Source organism: Cebus imitator, unplaced genomic scaffold (assembly GCF_001604975.1).
Source record: "Cebus imitator isolate Cc_AM_T3 unplaced genomic scaffold, Cebus_imitator-1.0 Scaffold4, whole genome shotgun sequence".
Classification (NCBI taxonomy): domain Eukaryota; kingdom Metazoa; phylum Chordata; class Mammalia; order Primates; family Cebidae; genus Cebus; species Cebus imitator.
In genome coordinates, this window is record NW_016107319.1 from 4232797 (window position 1) to 4254417 (window position 21621).

General features: G+C 39.8%; 1 protein-coding gene across 40 annotated transcripts in view; it reads right to left on the minus strand.

The window, feature by feature from the left end:
* RBFOX1 (RNA binding fox-1 homolog 1) overlaps positions 1 to 21621 on the minus strand; it is a 754257-nt gene that overhangs the window by 114882 nt on the left and 617754 nt on the right. For 35 of the 40 annotated variants that reach the window (XM_017533966.2, XM_037740311.1, XM_037740353.1 and 32 more), the window contains 2 exons: positions 17155 to 17247; positions 15410 to 15470 (listed from right to left, as the gene is read on the minus strand). In XM_017533966.2, the coding sequence (XP_017389455.2) occupies positions 15410 to 15470; positions 17155 to 17247 (154 nt within the window). The remainder of the gene's footprint in view (positions 1 to 15409; positions 15471 to 17154; positions 17248 to 21621) is intronic. The other 5 variants (XM_017534045.2, XM_017533939.2, XM_017533943.2 and 2 more) reach the window with 1 other exon arrangement.

The window sequence follows — 21621 nt, forward strand, 5'->3', positions numbered from 1 at the left end:
CAGGAGGCTGAGGCAGGAGAATCGGTTGAACCTGGGAGGCAGAGTTTGCAGTGAGCTGAGATCATGTCACCATACTCCAGCCTGAGCGACAGAGTGAGACTCTTACTCAAAAAAAAAAAAAAAAAAAAAAAAGAAAGTTATCTTGAAATAAAAAATAGTACAATTCCCCTTTCCCTTCCTCCTTACCGCCTCTTCGCAATCCAAGTTGTTCCATTAATTTTTTCTGTATATATTTTAAGGCAATTTTATTAGGTGCATGCATGTTTAGATATTACATTTAGAATTATGTAATGGTGAGGTGAACCTTTTTATCATTGGGCAGTGGCTTTATCCCTGATGATTTTTTGTTTGAAGGTCTTTTTATCAACAGACTTCATAACTGTATTAACTTTATATTAAGTCTGTTAATATAGCCAAACCAAACTTGTTTAGCATCTGCCTTATATATCTTTTTTCTATCTTCTTATTTTCAACTTATCTCTGGCCTTATAATTTAGATGTGTCTTTTTTAAACAGCGCGTAGTTGTCTGGGCACAGCAGCTCATGCCTGTAATCCCAGCATTCTGAGAAGTCAAGGCAGGTGGAACACTTGAGCTTGAGACCAGGCTGAGCAATATGGCAAAACTCTGTCCCTATAAAAAATACAAAAATTGTCCAGGCATGGTGGTGTGAGCCTGTAGTCCTAGCTACCGGGGGGAAGTGGGGATGGGGCTGAGATAGGAGGATCACTTGAGCCTCAGGAGGTCGAGGCTGCAGTGAGCTGTGATCGTGCCACTGCACTCAAGCCTGGGCACCAGGGACCCCGCCTTCTCAAAAAAAAAAAAAATTACTTAGTTGGATTGGATGTTTTTCTAATCAGACATATTTTAGTAATTAATTGGTGAGTTTAGTTCTTTGACATTTATTGTAACTGACTTGTTTCTACCATCTTACTGTGCTTTATGATTTGTTTTTCTGTATTCATTTTTTCTTACTCTTTGAATTGGTATATTCATATCTCATTAATAGATAAGAACCATTTTACTAGTTTCTTCTTTCATCTTTATCATTGTCTTCATTTTCTTTGGGTTTATTCTTTTTCAGAGATATTCTCAATTTTGATCAAGTCTAGTTTATGAGAAAAATTTCTTTTATATATTTTGCTTTTATTGTATCTAAGAAATCTTTGCCTACCCCAAAGTCACAAAGATTGTCTTCTGTTTTATATCTAGAAGTCTTATGAATTTAAGTTTTTCATTTAGGTTAACAATTCATTTTGATTTAATTTTTAATATAATGTGAGAAATACTCTGCAGTTCCCTTGTTTTGCATATCCAGAGGTTCCAGCACCATTTGTTGAAAAGACTATCCTTTCTCTACTACATTGTCTTTGCACTTTTGTTCAAAATTAATAACTCATATATGTGTAGGAATGTTTTTGGACCTTTTCTGTCCCATTGATCTATTTGTCCTTTGGCACCAATGCCACACTGTTTTGATTACTTAGCTTTCTAATAATTCTCGAAGTCAGGTGGTGTAAGTCTTCCAACTTTATCTTTTTCATTATTGTTTCAGTTATCTTAGGTCCTCTGGATTTTGATATGAATTTTGGAATCAACTTGTCAATTTCTGTTATGTCAAACAGCCTGCTGGTTTGATTGGGATGGAACTGAATCTATAGGTCAGTTTAGGGAGAAATGACAAATCCTAACAATATTTAGAGTATCTGATATATGAACACAATATAGATCTCCCTTTATTTACGCCAGTTTTAATATCTCTCAACAATGGTTTGCAGTTTTCAGCACATGGGTCATTTATATTTTTTGTCAGATTTACCTCTATTTTATATTTTTGATGTTATAATTGATTTTTTAAAATTTCAATTTATGGTTGTGTCTTTGATTTATGGGTTATTTATAATTTGTTATGTCACTTCAAAATATTTAGGGGGTTTTCCAGATATATTTCTGTTAGTCTAATTTAATTATTGGAGACAGAGAACAAATTGAACCCTTTTAAATTTATTGAGACTTGCTTTATAGCCCAGAATATTTTTTCTATGTTGGTACATATTCCATGTGTGTTTGAAAAGAATGTGTGTTCTGCTGTTGTTGGGAAGAGTGTTCTAAAAATATTGATTATATCAAGTTGGTTGAGAGTGTCCTTCAAGTGTTTTATATCCTCATCAGTTTCTTATATGCTTGTTTTATTGATTGTTGAAAGACGGGTATTGAAATCTCTGCTATAATTACAGATATGTCTATTTCTCCTTGCAGTTCTATCACATTTTGCTTCATGTATTTTGAAGCTCTGTTATTCGGTATATAAATGTTTCAGATTATTTTATCATCTTGATGAATTGACCCCCTTATTAGCAAATGACCCTCTTTTTCTTCGGTAATACTTTTTGCTATGAAATCTACTTTGTCTGATATTAATATAACCATAGCAGCCTTCCTTGATTAGGTTTAGCATGGAATATTTCTTTGTCCTTTTCTTTTAACCTATGTTGTCTTCATATTTAAAGTGGATTTCTTATAACCAGCATATATTTGGATTTTGTCTTTTTTTATTGCATTTTAGATTTTGGGGTAGATGTGAAGAATATGTAAGATTGTTGCATAGGTACACACATGGCAGTGTGGTTTGCTGCCTTCCTTCCCATCATCTATATCTGGCATTTCTCCCCATGTTATTCTTCCCCAACTCCCCACCCCCCCGTCCCTCCTGTAGTTCCCCTCCACAGACCCCAGTGTGTGATGCTCCCCTCCCTGCGTCCATGTGTTCTCATTGTTCAACAGCAGCCTATGAGTGAGAACATGCAGTGTTTGATTTTCTGTTCTTGTGTCAGTTTGCTGAGAATGATGGTTTCCAGGTTCATCCATGTCCTTACAAAGGACACAAACTCTTTATTTTTTATGGCTGCATAGTATTCCATGGTGCATATGTGCCACATTTTCCCTGTCCAGTCTACTATCAAAGGGCATTTGGGTTGGCTCCAAGTCTCTGCTATTGTAAACAGTGCCGCAGTGAACATTCGTGTGCATGTGTTCTTATAATAGAATGATTTATAATCCTTTGGATATATACCCAGTAATAGGATTTCTGGGTCAAATGGAATTTCTATTTCTATGTCCTTGAGGAATCGCCATACTGTCTTCCACAATGGTTGAACACCAATAGTGTAAAAGTGTTTCTATTTCTCCACATCCTCTCCAGCATCTGCTATCTCCAGATTTTTTAATGATCACCATTCTAACTGGCGTGAGATGGTATCTCAATGTAGTTTTGATTTGCATTTCTCTAATGACCAGTGATGATGAGCAATTTTTTCATGTTTATTGGCCTCATATATGTCTTTTGTAAAATGTCTGTTCATTTTCTTTGCCCACTTTTGAATGGGCTTATTTTTTTCTTGTAAATTTGTTTTAGTTATTTGTAGATTCTGGAAACTAGCGCTTTGTCAGATGGGTAGGTTGCAAAAATGTTTTCCCATTCTGTTGGTTGCCGATTCACTCTAATGACCATTTCTTTTGCTGTGCGGAAGCTGTGGAGTTTGATTAGGTACCATTTGTCTATTTTGGCTTTTGTTACCAGTGCTTTTGGTGTTTTAGTCATGAAGTCCTTGCCTATGCCTGTGTCCTGAATGGTTTTGCTAGATTTTCTTCTAGGGCTTTTTATGGTGTTAGGTCTTATGTTTAAGTTTTTAATCCATCTGGAGTTAATTTTAGTGTAAGGTGTCAGGAAGGGGGCCGAGCCTGATCACCTGGCTCCCTGCCTCAGATCCCTTATTTTTTTTCAGTTGAATGGGTGGTTTTGTCTCCCAGCTCTCCCAGTCACCAGTTGAAATGGCACCCAGATTTGTCATTTCTTGTGTGTAGACCTGCTGCACCAGCTGAAACAGCCGCTGGAGACCATGGTGCTTTTTCACCAGGGAATCTCCTGGCCTAGCTCCCTGCTTCAGTCCCCTTGTTTTCAGTTGAACAAGTCACTCTGTCTCCCAGGTGTTCCAGTTGCCAGTTGAAGAGGTGCCCAGATTTGTGTGAGATTCTATGCAGAGACCTGCTGCGCCGGCTGAAACAGCCACACTGGAGAATCGTGGTGCTTTTTTGTTAGGGATTCTCCTGGCCTGGCTCCCTGTTTCAGCCCCCGTTTTTTTTCAGTTGAGCGGGCGACTCTGTCTCCCAGGTGTTCCAGTTGTCTGTTCAAAAGGCACCAAGATCTGTGTGATTTCCAGTGCGGAGACCCACTGTGCCGGCTTAAAGAGCTACACTGGAGATTCGTGGCGCCTTTTGGTTCGGGAATCTCCTGGCCTGGCTCCCTGCTTCAGTCCCCTTTTAATCAGTTGAACGGGTGACTCTGTCTCCCAGGCACTCCATTCGCCAGCTAAAATGGCACCCAGACCCATGTGTTTTGTGTGGAGACCCACCACACCAGCCAAAACAGTCACACTGGCGACCCGTAGGGCTCCTCTGCCCGGGAATCTCCTGGTCTGTGGGCAATAAAAATCCATCTGGAAATGCAGCGTCCACTCACCCTCTGTGTTCTCCCTGGAAGCTGCAGTCCAGATCTGCTCCTAATCAGCCATCTTGGATCCCTCCCCACCTGAAGTGTCAGATCAACAATTTTTAAAATGCCTTCACTGACCCAGTGGACATTCAGGAGCACATTGTTGAATTCCCAGGTATTTGGACAGTTTCTAAAGTTCCTCTTGCTATTGATTTCTACTTTTATTCTGCTGTGGTCTAAGAAAATACTTGACATGGTTTAGATTTTTTACAATTTGTTGAGACTGGTTTGGTGGCTTAATATGTGGCTTGTCTTGGAGAATGTTCCATGTGCTGATGAGAAGAATAAGTTTTTTGCAGCTGTTGGATAAGGCATTCTGTAAATGTCTGTTAGGTCCATTTGGTCTAGAATCCAGCCCTTGAAAAATCACCTCTGCTCACACTTACAGAGCTCATGTCGGCTTATGTAAATAAATGCAAATGACATGCAAATTGATCCACATTCTCTGTGACTCCTCCTAGTACCTGGAAGAGACCCTTGGGATAACCCTGCTGGAGATAAGAGCCTGCACTGTCAGGAAGATGAACAAAATGATCCCATTTTTAATTTCTTAGGCAGTTTGTGTACGTCCCCAGGCCTTGCAAATTCAGAGATTTTGATCAAGGACATTAAACCGAACAATGAGGCTTACAACAAAAGGAGAATGGCTGATAAGCCCCACTGCTTCCAGCCTCCCAGGGCCCCCCCCCCAGCCCCACAACAAGGCAGTGGAACAGAGACCAGATGTTTTGGGGTCTCGCTCCGTCTCAGACACACAAGCAGTTTAGAGAGACCCCTTTGTGGCTGGGACTCGAGGGGCTACAACCGAATTGGCACTCTCCTCTCCAGATTTAGCTTGTCAAAGGTCAAGTGTCAGCATTTTTCTAAAACATGCTGGCTAAGACCTCTGGTGTTAACCGTGACTCTATTGGGTGTGAAAAGGCCAAATCTGAATGTGCACACAAAAAACATCACATGCTGTCTCTAGGGCTCTGCTGGGTTACATATAAAAGAAGCTCATTCCAGAGAGCACCCTTAAGTACACTACAGGAGTTACAAAAACTGCCTGTCAGTACTTTGCAAAGACATGTACTAAGGATGCTAGAGACCTGGTAGCTGACATAGTACAGAAGGCAGCTCTCCAATACCAAAGAAGCAGAGGTGAGGTGTGCATTGGGTACAGAGGGGTTTCCTTGGGGCTCACTCGGTATTCTTTTTTATCAGCATGTATTTGTTGTCAAAATTTACATTCTATCTAAAATACAGGATTTCTTTCTCTTGAAACATTGGCAGAAATGGCGACTTTAAGTTGAGAATCCCTTACAGACAGACTTATTAGAGGCGGCCAGGGGCTACCACACGTAACTCTCCACTTAGTCACGTTGGCCACTGCTATCCCTTTTGTGAGCCTGTTAAGGGAGATCCAAGAATTGAGATCTTTTATTGTTACTTCGTGTTGTTGCTGTTGTGGAGTTTTCCTAGTAGAGAAATATTTTGCTTTACTTAAGTAAGAAAACAAAAGGCAGTCCCAAAAGATGGAGTATCTTTTCTCTGTCGCTCAGGCTGCAGTGCAGTGGCGCAATCTTGGCTCACTGCAACCTCTGCCTCCTGGGTTCAAGCAATTCTCCTGTCTCAGCCTCCCAAGTAGCCGGGATTATAGGCCCCTCCCACTACACTCAGCTAATTTTTGTATTTTTAGTGAGATGGCGTTTCACCATGTCGGCCAGAATGGTCTCTATCTCTAGACCTCGTGATCCGCCCACCTTAGCCTCCCAAAGAGCTGGGATTACAGATGTGAGCCACTGCTCCGGTCCAAGAATGTGTTTTTCAAAGCCTCTCTGTTTGCTTATTTTACCTGTTCAAGCTGTTTTAGCACCTTAATAATCCTTAAACTAGTATCTATCAGGGAATTCAACTATCTATGACACTAAAGGAATAATATGACTAATTACACGTAATCTCAATATTAAGTAAATACTGTTGTGCTATAAGTAGTAGTGAAAAGTCTTTCAGAGCACTTTGCGTACCTGGCATTGTGTTGAGCACTTCATCTCTCATGATTATCACAATGAACTAGGGTGCAATTCCTGTCATTTGTACAGTTCCCACTAGAGAATTGGGATGTAGCGGGTTCAAACAACTTGCCTACAATTCAGCAGCCTCTGAATGGCAGAACTGATACGGGCAACAAAGTCTACCTCTCTCTAGAGTCTTGGATATGGGTGGGTTACCCCCATGTTGATCCTCCCCAAGGTCTCTAAGAAAGTGAAAAAGCCATGTCTAGCACCCGTGCTTCCCTAGCATCCAGGAAATCCTTGTGAATTCAGCTCTCACTCTTGTATTGGAGATCCAACATTTGATCTGCAAAGAACACAGCACACTCCAACTACTCCGTGTGGGTAGGTGTCCTTGGGAGAAATAGCAATAGAGAAATAGTCCAATCCCCTTTTTGTGGAACTTTCTGAATGTCCAGAAGCCTACAACTCATTCTACAGTTTTCCCTTATGTCACTGTTTAAATATCCTGAGAATAGTATCCACATCCTCCATGTTAGTAACTGTAATTTTCTATAATAGACAGGTATCCCATCACATTAAGAATTCAGTCTAATTTATCACTGGAAACTTTGCAGCTGCTAAAACTTTTTCTGGATACATGATTGAAGCAATGCAGGAATGTGATGCTGACATTGATAACTATATTTCATCACCTGGAGATGACCTGAAACTTTGATGGCTCTAGTAATTTATAATTTTGCTGAAGTATCATTTCTATGCTTTGTGAGAGTGAATTATGTAGCTAATGAGTGAACCTCACTGATGGCTTAATTTTCTCATTTCAATGTGATTTTACTGGTCTTGACTTACCCTCTTTTGCCATAACTCTATCCTTTTGCTTATTAAGAACTTGAAAGGGTCCTGTATTTTATCAGTAATATTGTACTGCCATTTAAAGGGACTTTATTTGTAGTGATGATACTCATGAGTTAAAACTTGGGACAGCTTTGAGAACTACTTTTCTCTGAATACCAAAGTTCTCCATAACCTCCGCTACAGAAGCCACAGTATTTATAGAATTAGAATTCACAAGACTATATTTAGAAGACCCCATCGTTTCAGCCCAAAATCTCCTGAAACTGGTAAGCAACTTCAGCAAAGTGTCAGAATACAAAATCAATGTGCAAAAATCGCATGCATTTTTTAAATTAATTCATTGTACTTTAGGTGCATACTATATCTGGCATTTCTCCCCATATTATCCCTCCCCACCCCCTACTGTCTCTGCCCTACCCCCCCTAAATGTCCCCAATGTGTGATCTTTCTCTCCCTGAGTCCATGTGTTCTCTTTGTTCAACATCCACCTATGAGTGAGAATACAGTGTTTGGATTTCTGTTCTTGTGTCAGTTTGCTGAGAATAATGGTTTCCAGATTCATCTAAGTCTCTAAAAAGGACACGAACTTATCGGTTTTTTTTTTTGTTTGTTTGTTTGTGTAACTTTTTTTTAAATTGCATTTTAGGTTTTGGGGTAGATGTGAAGAACATGTAAGATTGTTGCATAGGTACATACATGGCAGGGTGATGTGCTGCCTTCCTCCCCATCACCTATATCTGGCAATTCTCCCCATGTTATCCCTCCCCAACTCCCCCGCCCCCACTGTGCCTCCCGTATTTCCCCCCCACAGACTCCAGTGTGTGATGCTCCCCTCCCTGTGGCCATGTGTTCTCATTGCTCAACATCTGCCTGAGTGAGAACATGCGGTGTTTGATTTTCTGTTCTTGTGTCAGTTTGCTGAGAATGATGGTTTCCAAGTTCATCCATGTCCCAACAAAGGACACGAACTCATCATTTTTGATGGCTGCATAATATTCCATGGTGTATACATGCCACATTTTCCCTGTCCAGTGTATCATCGATGGGCATTTTGGTTGTTTCCAGGTCTTTGCTATTGTAAACAGTGCTGCAGTGATCATTCATGTGCATGTGTCCTAATACTAGAATGATTTATCATCCTTTGGATATATACCTAGTAATGGGATTGCTGGGTCAAATGGAATTTCTATTTCTAGGTCCTTGAGGAATCACCACACTGTCTTCCACAATGGTTGAACTAATTTACACTCTGACCAACAGTGTAAAAGTGTTGCTATTTCTCCACATCCTCTCCAGCATCTGTTGTCTCTAGATTTTTTAATGATCACCATTCTAACTGGCGTGAGATGGTATCTCAATGTAGTTTTGATTTGCATTTCTCTAATGACGAGTGATGATGAGCATTTTTTAATGTTTGTTGTCCTCATATATGTCTTCTTTTGTAAAGTGTCTGTTCATATCCTTCACCCACTTTTGAATGGGCTTGTTTTTTTCTTGTAAATCTATTTTAGTTATTTGCAGATTCTCGATATTAGCCCTTTGTCAGAGAGGGAGGTTGCAAAAAATTTTTCCATTCTGTTGGTTGCCGATTCACTCTAATGACTGTTTCTTTTGCTGTGCAGAAGCTGTGGCATTTGATTAGGTATCATTTATCTATTTTGGCTTTTCTTGTCAATGCTTTTGCTGTTTTGGTCATGAAGTCCTTGCCTACACCTATGTCCTGAATGGTTTTGCCTCGATTTTCTTCTAGGGTTTTTATGGTGTTAGGTCTTATGTTTAAGTCTTTAATCATCTGGAGTTAATTTTAGTGTAAGGTGTCAGGAAGGGGTCCAGTTTCTGCTTTCTGCACATGGCTAGCCAGTTTTCCCAACACCATTTATTAAACAGGGACTCCTTTACCCATTGCTTGTTTTTGTCAGGTTTGTCAAAGATCAGATGATTGTAGATGTGTGGTGTTGCCTTCAAGGCCTCTGTTGTGTGGTGTTGCCTTCAAGGGTCTGTTGTGTTCCATTGGTGTGTATCTCTGTTTTGGTACCAGTACCATGCTGTTTTGATTACTGTAGACTTGTAGCATAGTTTGAAGTCAGGTAGCGTGATGCCTCCAGCTTTGTTCTTTTTGCTTAGAATTGACTTGGCTATGTGGGCTCTCTTTTGGTTCCATATAAGTTTAAGGTGGTTTTTTCCAGTTCTGCGAAGAAGGTCATTGATAGCTTGATGGGGATAGCATTGAATCTGTCAATTACTTTGGGCAGTATGGCCATTTTCACGATATTGATCCTTCCTAACCATGAGTATGGAATATTTATCCATCTGTTTGTGTCCTCTCTTATTTTGTTGAGCAGGGGTTTGTAGTTCCCCTTGAAGAGGTCCTTTACATTCTTTGTTAGTTGTATTCCTATTTATTTTGTTCTCTTTATAGCAATTGTGAATGGCAGTTCATTCTTGATTTGGCTCTCTTTAAGTCTGTTATTGGTGTATAGGAATTCTTGTGATTTTTGCACATTGATTTTGTATCCTGAGACTTTGCTGAAGTTGCTTATCAGTTTCAGGATATTTTCATCTGAGACAATGGGGTCTCCTAAATATACAATCATGTCATCTGCAAATAAATAGAGACAATTTGACTTCCTCTTTTCCTAACTAACCTTTATTTGTTTTCCTTGCCTGATTGCTCTGGCTAGAACTTCTGATACTATATTGAATAGGAGTGGTGAGAGAGGGTATCCTTGTCTAGTGCCAGATTTCAAGGGGAATGCTTCCAGTTTTTGCCCATTCAGTATGATATTGGCTGTGGGTTTGTCATAAATAGCTTTTATTATTTTGAGATACGTTCCATCAATACCTAGCTTATTGAGGGTTTTTAGCATAAAGGGCTGTTGACTTTTGTCAAGGGCCTTCTCTGCATCTATTGAGATAATCATGTGGTTTTTGTCTTTGGTTCTGTTTATGTGGTGAATTACGCTTATAGACTTGCGTATGTTGAACCAGCTGTGCAACCTGCTAGAGTCAGAGCTTCAGCCCTCTGGAGTTTGTGGGAGAGGGAAGGGACCCATCCAGCCGTACCCAGCTGTCTCCCCATTTTAGCTTCCTCTCTCTCTGGTCCTGGGGTAGGGGCCTGCCCAGCTGTTTCCACTTATAGCTCCCCCTCTCTCTGGGCAGAGGGAGTCGGGGCAATAGCTCAGTCTGCAGGCTTTTATTCAACTCTGTGTTTGTAATTCTCGGCACTTGAGTGGCAAAGATCCCCTGTTTTGTGTATTGCTGAGGCTTTGGGGGAAGGGCTGTAGCTGGACCAGAGTGCCCAAGGGGAGCCTCTGACTCACTAGTCAGATGCACTTTCTGGGCAAAGCAGCACCCTTCCCTGCGTCAGTTTGCCCTGAGTGGGCTTTGCTCACCTTTGGACCTGACCCACTGAAATGCACCTGGTACCTTGGTTGGAGCTAGGAGATCTCTGGATTTCTGTGTCTCTCTCACAGAGTGCTGTGTGCTGGAGTTGTGTCTAATTGGCCATCTGGGATCTCCCACAAGCATTCCTATACACCAATAACAGACTTAAAGAGAGCCAAATCAAGAATGAACTGCCATTCACAATTGCTATAAAGAGAATAAAATACCTAGGAATACAACTAACAAAGAATGTAAAGGACCTCTTCAAGGGGAACTACAAAGCACTGCTCAACGAAATAAGAGAGGACACAAACAGATGGAGAAACATTCCATGCTCACGGTTAGGAATAATCAATATAATGAAAATGGCCATACTGCCCAAGTTAATTTATAGATTCAATGCTATCCCCATCAAGCTACCAATGACTTTCTTCACAGAACTGGAAAAAACCACCTTAAACTTCATATGGAACCAAAAGAGAATCCGCATAGCCGAGTCAATTCAAAGCAAAAAGAACAAAGCTGGAGGCATTGCCACATATCTGTAACCATCTGATCTTTGACAAACCTCACAAAACCAAGCAATAGGGAAAGGATTCCCTGTTTAATAAATGGTGTTGGGAAAACTGGACCCTTCCTGACACCTTACACTAAAATTAACTCCAGATGGATTAAAGACTTAAACATAGGACCTAACATCATAAAAACCCTGGAAGAAAATCTATGCAAAACTATTCAGGACATAGACATGGGCAAGGACTTCATGACTAAAACACCAAAAGCATTGGCGACAAAAGCCAAAATAGACAAATGGGATCTAATTAAACTCTAGAGCTTCTGCACAGCAAAAGAAACTATCATTACAGTGAATCGGCAACCAACAGAATGGGAAAACATTGTTGCAGTCCGTCCATCTGACAAAGGGCTACTATCCAGAATCTACAAATAACTAAAACAGATTTACAAGAAAAAAGCCCAGTCAAAAGTGGGTGAAGGATATGAATAGACACTTTACAAAAGAAGACATACATGAGGCCAACAAACATATGAAAAAATGCTCATCATCACTGGTCATTAGAGAAATGCAAATCAAAACTACATTGAGATACCATCTCACACCAGTTAGAAGGGCGATCATTAAAAAACCTGGAGATAGCAGATGCTGGAGAGGATGTGGAGAAATAGGAACACTTTTACACTATTGGTGGGAGTGTAAACTAGTTCAACCATTGTGGAAGACAGTCTGGCACTTCCTCAAGGGCATAGAAATAGAAATTCCATTTGATCCAGCAATCCCATTACAGGGTATATATCCAAAGAATTATAAATCAATCATTCTACTATAAGGACACATCAATAGCAAAGACTTGGAACCAACATAAATGCCCATGGGTGAGACTGGACAGGGAAATTATGGCACATATACACCATGGAATACTATGCAGCCATCAAAAACGATGAGTTCGTGTCCTTTGTTGGGACATGGATGAACCTGGAAACCAACATTCTTAGCAAACTTAAAAGAAAGCCAAACGTCGCATGTTCTTACTCATAGCTGGGTGTTGAACAATGAGAACACATGGCCACAGGGAGGGGAGCGTCACACACTGGGGTGTGTGGGGGGGGCTACTAGGGGAGGGACAGCAGGGGGTGGGGAGCTGGGGAGGGATAACATGGGGAGAAATGCCAGATATAGGTGATGGGGAGGAAGGCGGCAAACCACACTGCTATGTATGTACCTATGCAACAATCCTGCATGTTCTTCACATTTACCCAAGAACCGAAAGTGCAATACAATATATGTGTGTGTGTGTGTGTGTGTATTTATATATATAAATTTATATACATATATATAAATTCTACCATGACTATCCATCTACCCCTTAGGTTCCATACTCAGTATGTGGAATAGGCACAATTTGGAGTGCCTTTTTGTGTGTACAGGGATGAGAGACCCACATCCTGGAAACTGAGTGCACAGCTACCTGGAATCGAACATGGGATATGCATGCCAACATGTAGCTGGAACATGAGGTTGCACATTTACTAATTTAATAATTTTTTGTTACTGTAGTTAGCTGCCATTTGAGTGCAGTTCTACAAGAAGACAAAAGGAAATTGATTCCTGATACACACAGTATGGCCACAAGATTTTGTTACTTTATAATAAAAAGGCTAGGCCAGAATTGGTGGCTCACGCCTGTAATTGTAGCATTTTGGGATGCCGAGACGGACAGATTGCTGGAGGTCAGGAGTTCAAGACCAGCTTGAGCAACATGGCAAAACCCCGTCTCTACACAAAAGAAAAGAAACTAGTCGGGCAATGTGGCACGTCTGTAGTCCCAGTTACTGGAGACGATAACAACTTGAGCCTGGAGGCAGAGGTTGCAGTGAGCCGAGACTGTGCCACTGCACTTCAGCCTGGGTGACAAAGCAAGACCCTGTCTGTCTCAAAAAAGAAAAAGCTGTATTAATTACTTCATCTTCTCTAGCCTAAATGTTGCATGTCTAAACTAGGGATAATGATGTCCTCTTTAAAAGGCTTCATGTGTGTCCAGTGCACTTAAAATACTTCACATAATGCATACCTCATGTTCCAGAAAGGCGAGTTATTTGTAAATGGGCTTCGAATTGTGTTTTAAAAAATCCTACAGGTCTAGTTGTCAGTCCCTGGCCATAAAATTGATCCATAACTCTTTCTTTAAATATACATACATATGGCTTATGGAATAATACTGGACTTTTCTTGCTCCAGTTTCTCACTCAGCACACGAGAAGCTATGCGTAAGGGTGCAAGCACATATGTGCCTGGGCAGCTGTGCGGCTTCGTAATTAAAGAACATGCCTGGCCATCAGGTTGATGTCACCACATATTAAATCTGGCAAGTTTCAGAATTGTTACTTCTACCCAAGCAGAAAGGCTTCATGACACATAAATCGGAGGTTTGCTTCAGTTCAGCACTTAGCATTGAAAGTCTGGTATGAAAATAGTCTATACCATTTAATGGCATGTCTAACTTCGTAAAGCTGAGAAAAACAGTCAGCAGAATAATTCTCCTGGTCTTACAACTTAGAGCCCTATCATGTAGAGAGTTGAATGATGCCCCTGTTAAAATTGAGAACAAACTGACTGTTGAAATGGTAGTGGCTGGCAAAAGAAACAGGAAAAAAATAATCACCAATTGATAATCCTTGCTTATCCCAGGAAAATGAAAACAATTATATAACAATCAGTATTTAGTTCTGATTGAATCCGTTTATCTTTTTTGTGTAATATTATGTAACCGCTGAAATAGTCTAATCTGTATATATTAATATTGAAAGAACTCTATAAAAAGCCAATTAAAAATGACAGGTGCATCATGATATTCACACAAAAATGTATACAATACTGTGAATACTCTAAATGAACACCTACTAAATGTATAGACATGAATATGCAAAATAAAACTATAAACAACAATCTGTAAAAGTGGCTTCTTCTGAGAAGGAGGTAGGAAACCAGGGTGGCAATGGGGTTATTTTAAATATATTTTAGACATATCTGTAATTTCTTTTTACTTTTAAAAAATCTGAAGTTTTAATTGCACATGGAAATCCACAAGTCTAAAATTCCATATATCTCCTTTTGATATAACAAAGTTATATTACTTTTATGAACCTATAAGTCAAAGACAAAACATTGCCAGTCTCACAACTGAACACAACCATTAGCATTTTGGCATACTATAATTTATCTGAAGTTATGCTGTAAATATGTATTTCAATTTTTTATCACAAGATCCTTTATGGTCTTTATTCTGCTCATTTTAATGGGTATAATCTACCATGTGTATATACTTCAACTTACTGCATTGCTTCATTTTTTGGTACAAAAATGACAAACAACTATGTGATTAACATAGAGCCAGGTTTGTCCCCCATATATCTATCTTAAGAGATACCGACTCTGAGAAGAAATAATCAAAATGTTTGAACATTTTTAATAACTCATGTGAATGCTTCTTAGAAGCTTTGAGAAGTATCACTGACTAAAAACAGAACTGCATTGTCGTGATGGGGTCTGCAGTACACAGCAATATTCACAACTAGCCCAAAATAACAACATCGAGCAGCCCAGAAAGGAACAAAGAACCCAGTCACACCTTCTGCTAACCCTGTGGAACTCAGACATGAGGTATCCTCCAAACCACTTCAAATGCCTAATCTCCCTAGAGAAGACTAAAAGTCAGAATAAACTGTGACTGTACTTCCAGGAATGATTAATAATCAACAAGGAGATGGTATTGAAAAGCAAAAAAAACCAAACCTCACATTCTCCCCTCAACTTACGATAATAACCAATCAATCAAATGACAAAACTAATTTCCAAGTAATTACTGCATCTCAGTCCCAAACAAGAATTAAGAAAAAAGAAGGATATGCACACTTAACCTGAACAGTCCATTTGCCTTTGTTGTGAAAATGATCTTACTGATGTAGGTGGTTCACTGTAGCAGGTCAGTAGTCAAAACACAGTGCCAATGCACAGGCAAACACAGCTTGTTGTAATAGAATTTCTGGTTAGATTAAAAGATTCAGAGGTAGAGAGGATTTCTTGCAAAAGGCCGATGTGTACTTACCATTTGTATAAGGGTTGACGGTCTTTTTATTTGTCATTACACGTGCTGTGGCATTATTGACCTATGTACATAGAAAACTCAAATAAGCACATATTCTAAGGCCAGCTTCCAATTCAATTAGTTGCATGCATTATGACCGTGATTTACTTATTAAAAAAAGAAAACTAAAAACTAAAATGCATTTTAATTTATAAAAGGCAGTAGGTGCATAACAAAATCATACATTTTTAAAATTACATTTACTTCATAACCATTTAACTTACAAATCATTTCAATAAAGCAATGTCATATCATTAAGAGTTTAATAAAGAGACAGTAAAAGCAAATTAAAAGATACTGCATAATTGAAGATTTAAAAGCATGCGTGTACTCCATGGTAACACAGAAACGATAAATATTTTTTAAACATAAAATAAAGTTCATATGAAGGAGCATGCAGTGGAGAAGAGGGAAGAGACAAAGTACAAGGGAACATAAATGTCAAAAAAAGGGACAAACAAGTCTTAGCCGTGTGCAACACTTCAGGAGGAAAGAACCATCAGGAAAGCAACATCTAGCATTCAACACTTGGAACAAGAGCCTTTTACATCGCAAGAATTAACGAAATCATTCAAGCTTTAAAGTCACAGCTAACGAAAGGATAAAAGAGAAGGGTGCATTGTTTAACACAATATGGAATTAACAATCTGAGTAAGATGTGCACCGGTCATAACTCAATCCAGTCAGTGCCTCCCAGGCTAGCTTAGAGCGTACACTCAGTTACAGGCGTACCAATATCCAAAAAAATAGAGCATCAAGAAAACTTAATACAACAAGTCAAAAAAATTCACGTGGTATATATATATGTATATAGATATATCAGCACTAAGTACGTGAAACGGCAGATGGACTTCACCACTTACCATTCACCGCCATCGCCAGCATGGGTTTGTATACAGTTACCATGGTTACTGAGAGTTTGGTGAGGGGCCTAAGCGTTATCGTCGAAGGGGAAAATGAAAGGCAAAATATGCAACATCTTACTCCAAAGACTAAAGCATTTTTAACTGGTATTTAAAAAAAAAAAGTTTTAACAAATATGACCCTGTGGCTATGTTGCGGGAGATCCCAGTGGTACAAATAGCAGACTCCAAGTGTCAGCATTTTGGCATTTATGCTTTCCATGAACAGGGGCCAGATACTGAACAGGAAATCCTGTTTGATTATTCACTTTGGTATCAAAAGAATACAGAAATTCAAACTGGCTTCTTAAAAAAAAAAAATGAGACATTTAGTAAAACCTCTCATTTTTTTTTTTTTAATCTTTTTGTTTTCCCAATTTGGTTTAATTTGCAAACCACTGTGGATCCCTCTTCAACCCTGAAGTGGAAAGAAAAAGAAAAAGAAACTGTTCTGTATTTTGTTTGGATTGCAACCCTGTCTATTCTTTGGAACCTACTGCACCCATTGATTATAAAACATGGAAATTAACAAAAAGAAAAAAAAAAAACCCTTTACAATTAACCTTCCTTTTGTCTCACGTTTGCCATCCACCTTTCAGCAGTAATAAGATAACATAATAAAGTAAAATTTAAAAAAAAAGTAAGGCCAGTTTTCCTTTTTATATATAAATATATATATATATATAAACGATGAGGGGGAAATAGGGTCACATACAAGACGCCAGTGATGCATCTGGAACAACGAATGAGCGTGAAGCAGACATTTATAAAAAAGAGGAAAAGGAAAATATTTTGAACATGCACCTCGATTTTACGGCCCTCTACCACGGTGCCGTGTAATTTCTCCCTCGCCCTGTCGGCATCGGCACTATTTTCGAAAGTTACGAAACCAAATCCCTGCATGCAGGAGGGAGAAGGGAAAACAACATGCAGATTATTATTTCAGTCAACGACCACTTGGAAACGTTCTCTCGCTTTAATTTCTATTTCTTGTCCTGGCTTCAGTTCTGTAACATGCAAATTAGAGAAATTATAAGAGTCCTGAGATGTGCAATAATTAAGCGACAAATGTGAACAAGATTTTTTTTTCTGTCCCCAGTTAGCTGTAACCCCTGAAGAATTTAAAGAAGGATACCAAAAATACCTTTCTAAATGTCACTATGGAAGAAAATAAATCTAACAAAAAGAAAATGAGATCAAAATAAATGTACAGTGTCTTCACAGAGAATAAAATGAAATAATGAGGAAAAGAAAAGGGAACCACTTTTCTGACATGCAAATTAAAAATAAAATAAAATAAAAACGTGTGCACGAAATTCAACAATGAATGCCAAAATCCTCTAACATTGCCTACAGAGTCATGCTGTGTGGTTTTAAGAACATCTCTTCTTCATGCAGTTTTAGGGTTATTCAAATTTGTCAATTCGACAGCCTTTACTTCTCAAAAACAAAAGTTAAAAGCCTAAAAAAAGGAAAGACCTTTTTTTGGTAATAAATCTTAAGCTCTCTGGTCTAATAAACAAAAAAGTCACATGAAATGAATAGAAATAAATTTCAGTTGATTCAAAATACAAACAATTCAATGTTTGTGTTCATACTTTCCCGCTCTTCAAACTGCATACATGCTTTTGGATTTGACAACCTCCCATATTATTTCATTAACCAGAAAGGGAAAGGTGTACCCACATTGAAAAGTTCTAGCATTAGGTCAGTATTTATTTTTCATATCAACAGGTAACAAAGCAACTTTGTTAATATAATGTAATTTGTAATAACATTCTGGCCACTTCCTCTTTTACTGATAGATAACAAATATACCCTTTAATTCACCACAGGTACATTTGGGTCTTAATAGTTCAGCCTCAAAAAACAACCCCACTAAACTGCATATTGTCAAAATCCATATTTTGTCTTCACTGACATTGTTCCTGAGAGTACAGAAAATGACACATTATTTTTAGAGCCCCTAAAAATATTTGTACATCTTTTTCAGAAATATACACCAACCTTTCGAACAATTTCCATGTAAATTTGCCCAGCTCTTTCTGATTTCTCACTGCAAAGTGGGTGCAATGATGGAGTATTTGGGGGCTCCTCTTAGCGTCAAATAATCCTTGTTGGCTCCAGGCTTAGTTGGAACATTGTAATACTCAGTTTTACCAAAGAAATGCACAATAATTACAAAGGCATGGTAGTTACAATCACCTGCTATAACTCCTAATCCTACATTAGATCTCTATAATGACATCCAAATTTAAGGCTAAAGAGGAATTGTCCAATGGGCTGGCTAAGAGAAAGTTTCAACAGTCAGAATAGGCTCATCAGCAACAGAGGACAGAGATGTGGATCTATTCAAGTGAGGGTACATGATCATTGTTGGGATTCTATAGACGGCTCTATGTCAGTATCCACTACAGATTAGTTACAAGACCCCTGCGCCCCAGATACCCAAATCCTCGCACATCCAGGTCCTGTAGTCATCCCGTGGAACTTGAGTATAGAGGAAAATCAGCTCTCTGTATATACGGGTCGCACATCCTGGGAATACTGCCTTTGGTTGAAAAAAAATTCACATATAAGTGGACCTGCACAGTTCAAACCCATGTTGTTCAAGGGTGAACTGTATCGAGAAAAAATACTTAGCTTTTCTTTGGCAGACTGAACCAAATTACCTTCCATAATCTTTCCCACAGTGAGGATCTGAGAGTGGGATAAGCCTGAATCATCTGATTAATTTAAGTTCGTTTGCTCCATAACAGAACGGTCTCGCCGAGTCTTCTAGGATGCCTACATTGGGTTCCCAAATATGCTTGCTAACTAAATAGCTTGGAAATGATTGTTCTTCAAAGGGAAAAAAGACAGAATTTAGGGGGATTTCGCTCTATTTGACAGTTGTAACTCTTGGCCAGTATATCTCAAGCTTAGCTGCACATCAGAAGGAACTTGGGAGCACATTAAACGTTCAGATTCCCTGGACTTGCTTTGTATCCACTGGATTAGAATCCCAAAATGGACTCGAGAAATCTGTTTGCTTACAGAGCTTAAAATGCATGGCCCAGTGATTTAATTTCCATGACCTCTCATTTCACTATGTGTGATCAAACCCACCAAAAGGAGGTTTTGGGCCAGAGATGGTGGCTCACACCTGTAATTCAAGCACTTTGAGAGGCCAAGGCAGGAGCATCACTTGAGTCCAGGAGTTCAAGGCCAGGCTGAGTAACATGGCAAAACCTCATCTCTACCAAAAAAATTTAGCTGGGTGTAATTGTATGCCCCTTTGATCCCAGCTTGAGCCCAGGAGATTGAAGCAGCAGTGAGCCATGATCACACCCCTGCACTCCAGCCTGGGTGACAGAGCAAGACCCTGTCACAAAATCCCAAACAAAAACTAAAAAACTTAGCCGGGTGTGATAGTCTGCACCTATTGTCTTAGCTATTTGGGAGGCTGAGGTGGGAGCATTCATTGCTTGAGCCCAGGGGGCTGAGGCTGCAGTGAGCTGTGATTACACCCCTGTACTCCCGCCTGGTGGGACTCTGTCTCCCTTGTATCAAAAAGAGAAGATTTTCATTCTTTGTAGTAAGTAGAATTTTATATTGCTGATTTCTATAGATTTCTGAGAAGGATATCTGACTTGGTTACTTGAAGCTTACATGTAGAGGTAAAGCCAAAATCACATGTCCCAGGCTTCTTGGCAACATTCTCTTCCTCCCAGATACGCCTGACTTCCTAGCAACCACAGCCATGCCACATGTTCCAAAAGGAACTACAGAAACTAGTACTGTGGATTTACAGTCTCTCGCTAGGCAGGAAAAGAAAATCCGTAGACCCAGTGTACAGCTGGAGGGCGAGCTGGCATCATTTCTGCCGTGGGAACTAGCAGTCACTGTTAGCACAGCACCAGGAAGAACATAGCCAGGTGACACTGAACACTCACCCACCTGTCCAACATTATCCTCAAGAATCTTGCTCTCACCCTTCGTGTCTGAACCCAAGGCAAACCTACTGCCCTGAAATCAGCATTGTGCACATTTAGGAGAGAAAAAGGTAGAGAGAGAAATAGATTTTGAATACCAAGGAAGGGGCACACACTAAAAAGGAAATAGCCTAATCTGTTCTCATCAAGGTCTCATTTTTAAGTGAAGAGAATATATTGATTCTTTTTTACTATTATTCTCTTTGTTATGATATTCTGCTAAACTTCTCTCTTTTCTTGTCAGCTACTCCGTACTCCTCAAGTTAAGAGATGCTTAGTTGAGATTTGACAAAGCTGGGTCCAGAAAGAGCTTGCCCCAGAAACAGTCCTCGAAATGCCACACAGACTTTCCTAACTGTTCCTTTGGACAATTCTACCTCCCACTGAGACAAGAGAGTGGCATGGTCTCCCTGGGTCATCAGGCTATCAAAATTCTCACCTGGGTGTTGCAACGGAACCAGAGAGACCTCACTGGGTCCTCACCATGAGTGAGGAACCTTTGCTAAGAAGTGCAAGGTGCCAGGCAACATTGAGAGCAGGTGCTAAGGTTGTTTCTTCTGACCCGCCTCATGGTCAGAATTCTAACTCAAGAAAACAGCAATTGGCAGTTTTTAAAAAGATGATGAATATTTTTACCTCTGCCTTAAAAAGCAGAATAAAACAAGCACATTCCGAGCTTGGCTTGCTGAGCACAGGGCTGGGTGTGATGCTGATGTGTAACTGCTTAAAAAATCCAGACTGCAAGAAAAGGGGTACAGAGAGGGGCATCAGAGACACACCTTCCCAGAGTTTACCTTCAATGCTACTAAAGAGAAGAAATCTGTGGCCTGAGCCCTGTCATGAGCAGGGAAAATTAGTAGGGCAGATAATGGGAATCTTAAGAGGATTGCCAGACTGGCATGACTTGCTTACTTTAAAATATTTTTGTAAATCATACATTCTGATCCTCCTGTATCCTAGTTATTGTTCTTTTTTTGTCTTTGGTATTTTTAGGTGATAGCTTCCTTTCTTGCATTCATGCAAATACAACATTTTATCTTCTATTTTTTTTGAGACCAGTCTTGCTCCATTGCCAGGCTGGAGTGCAGTGGCACAATCTCGGCTCACTGCAGCCTCCGTCTCCTGGGTTCAAGTGATTATCCTGCCTCAGCTTCCTGAGTAGCTGGGACTACAGAGGTGTGGCACCATGCCCAGCTGACTGTTGTATTTTTAGCAGAGACGGGGTTTCACCATGTTGGCCAGGATGGTCTCCATGTCTTCACCTTATGATCTTCCCGCCTCAGCCCTCCAACGTGCT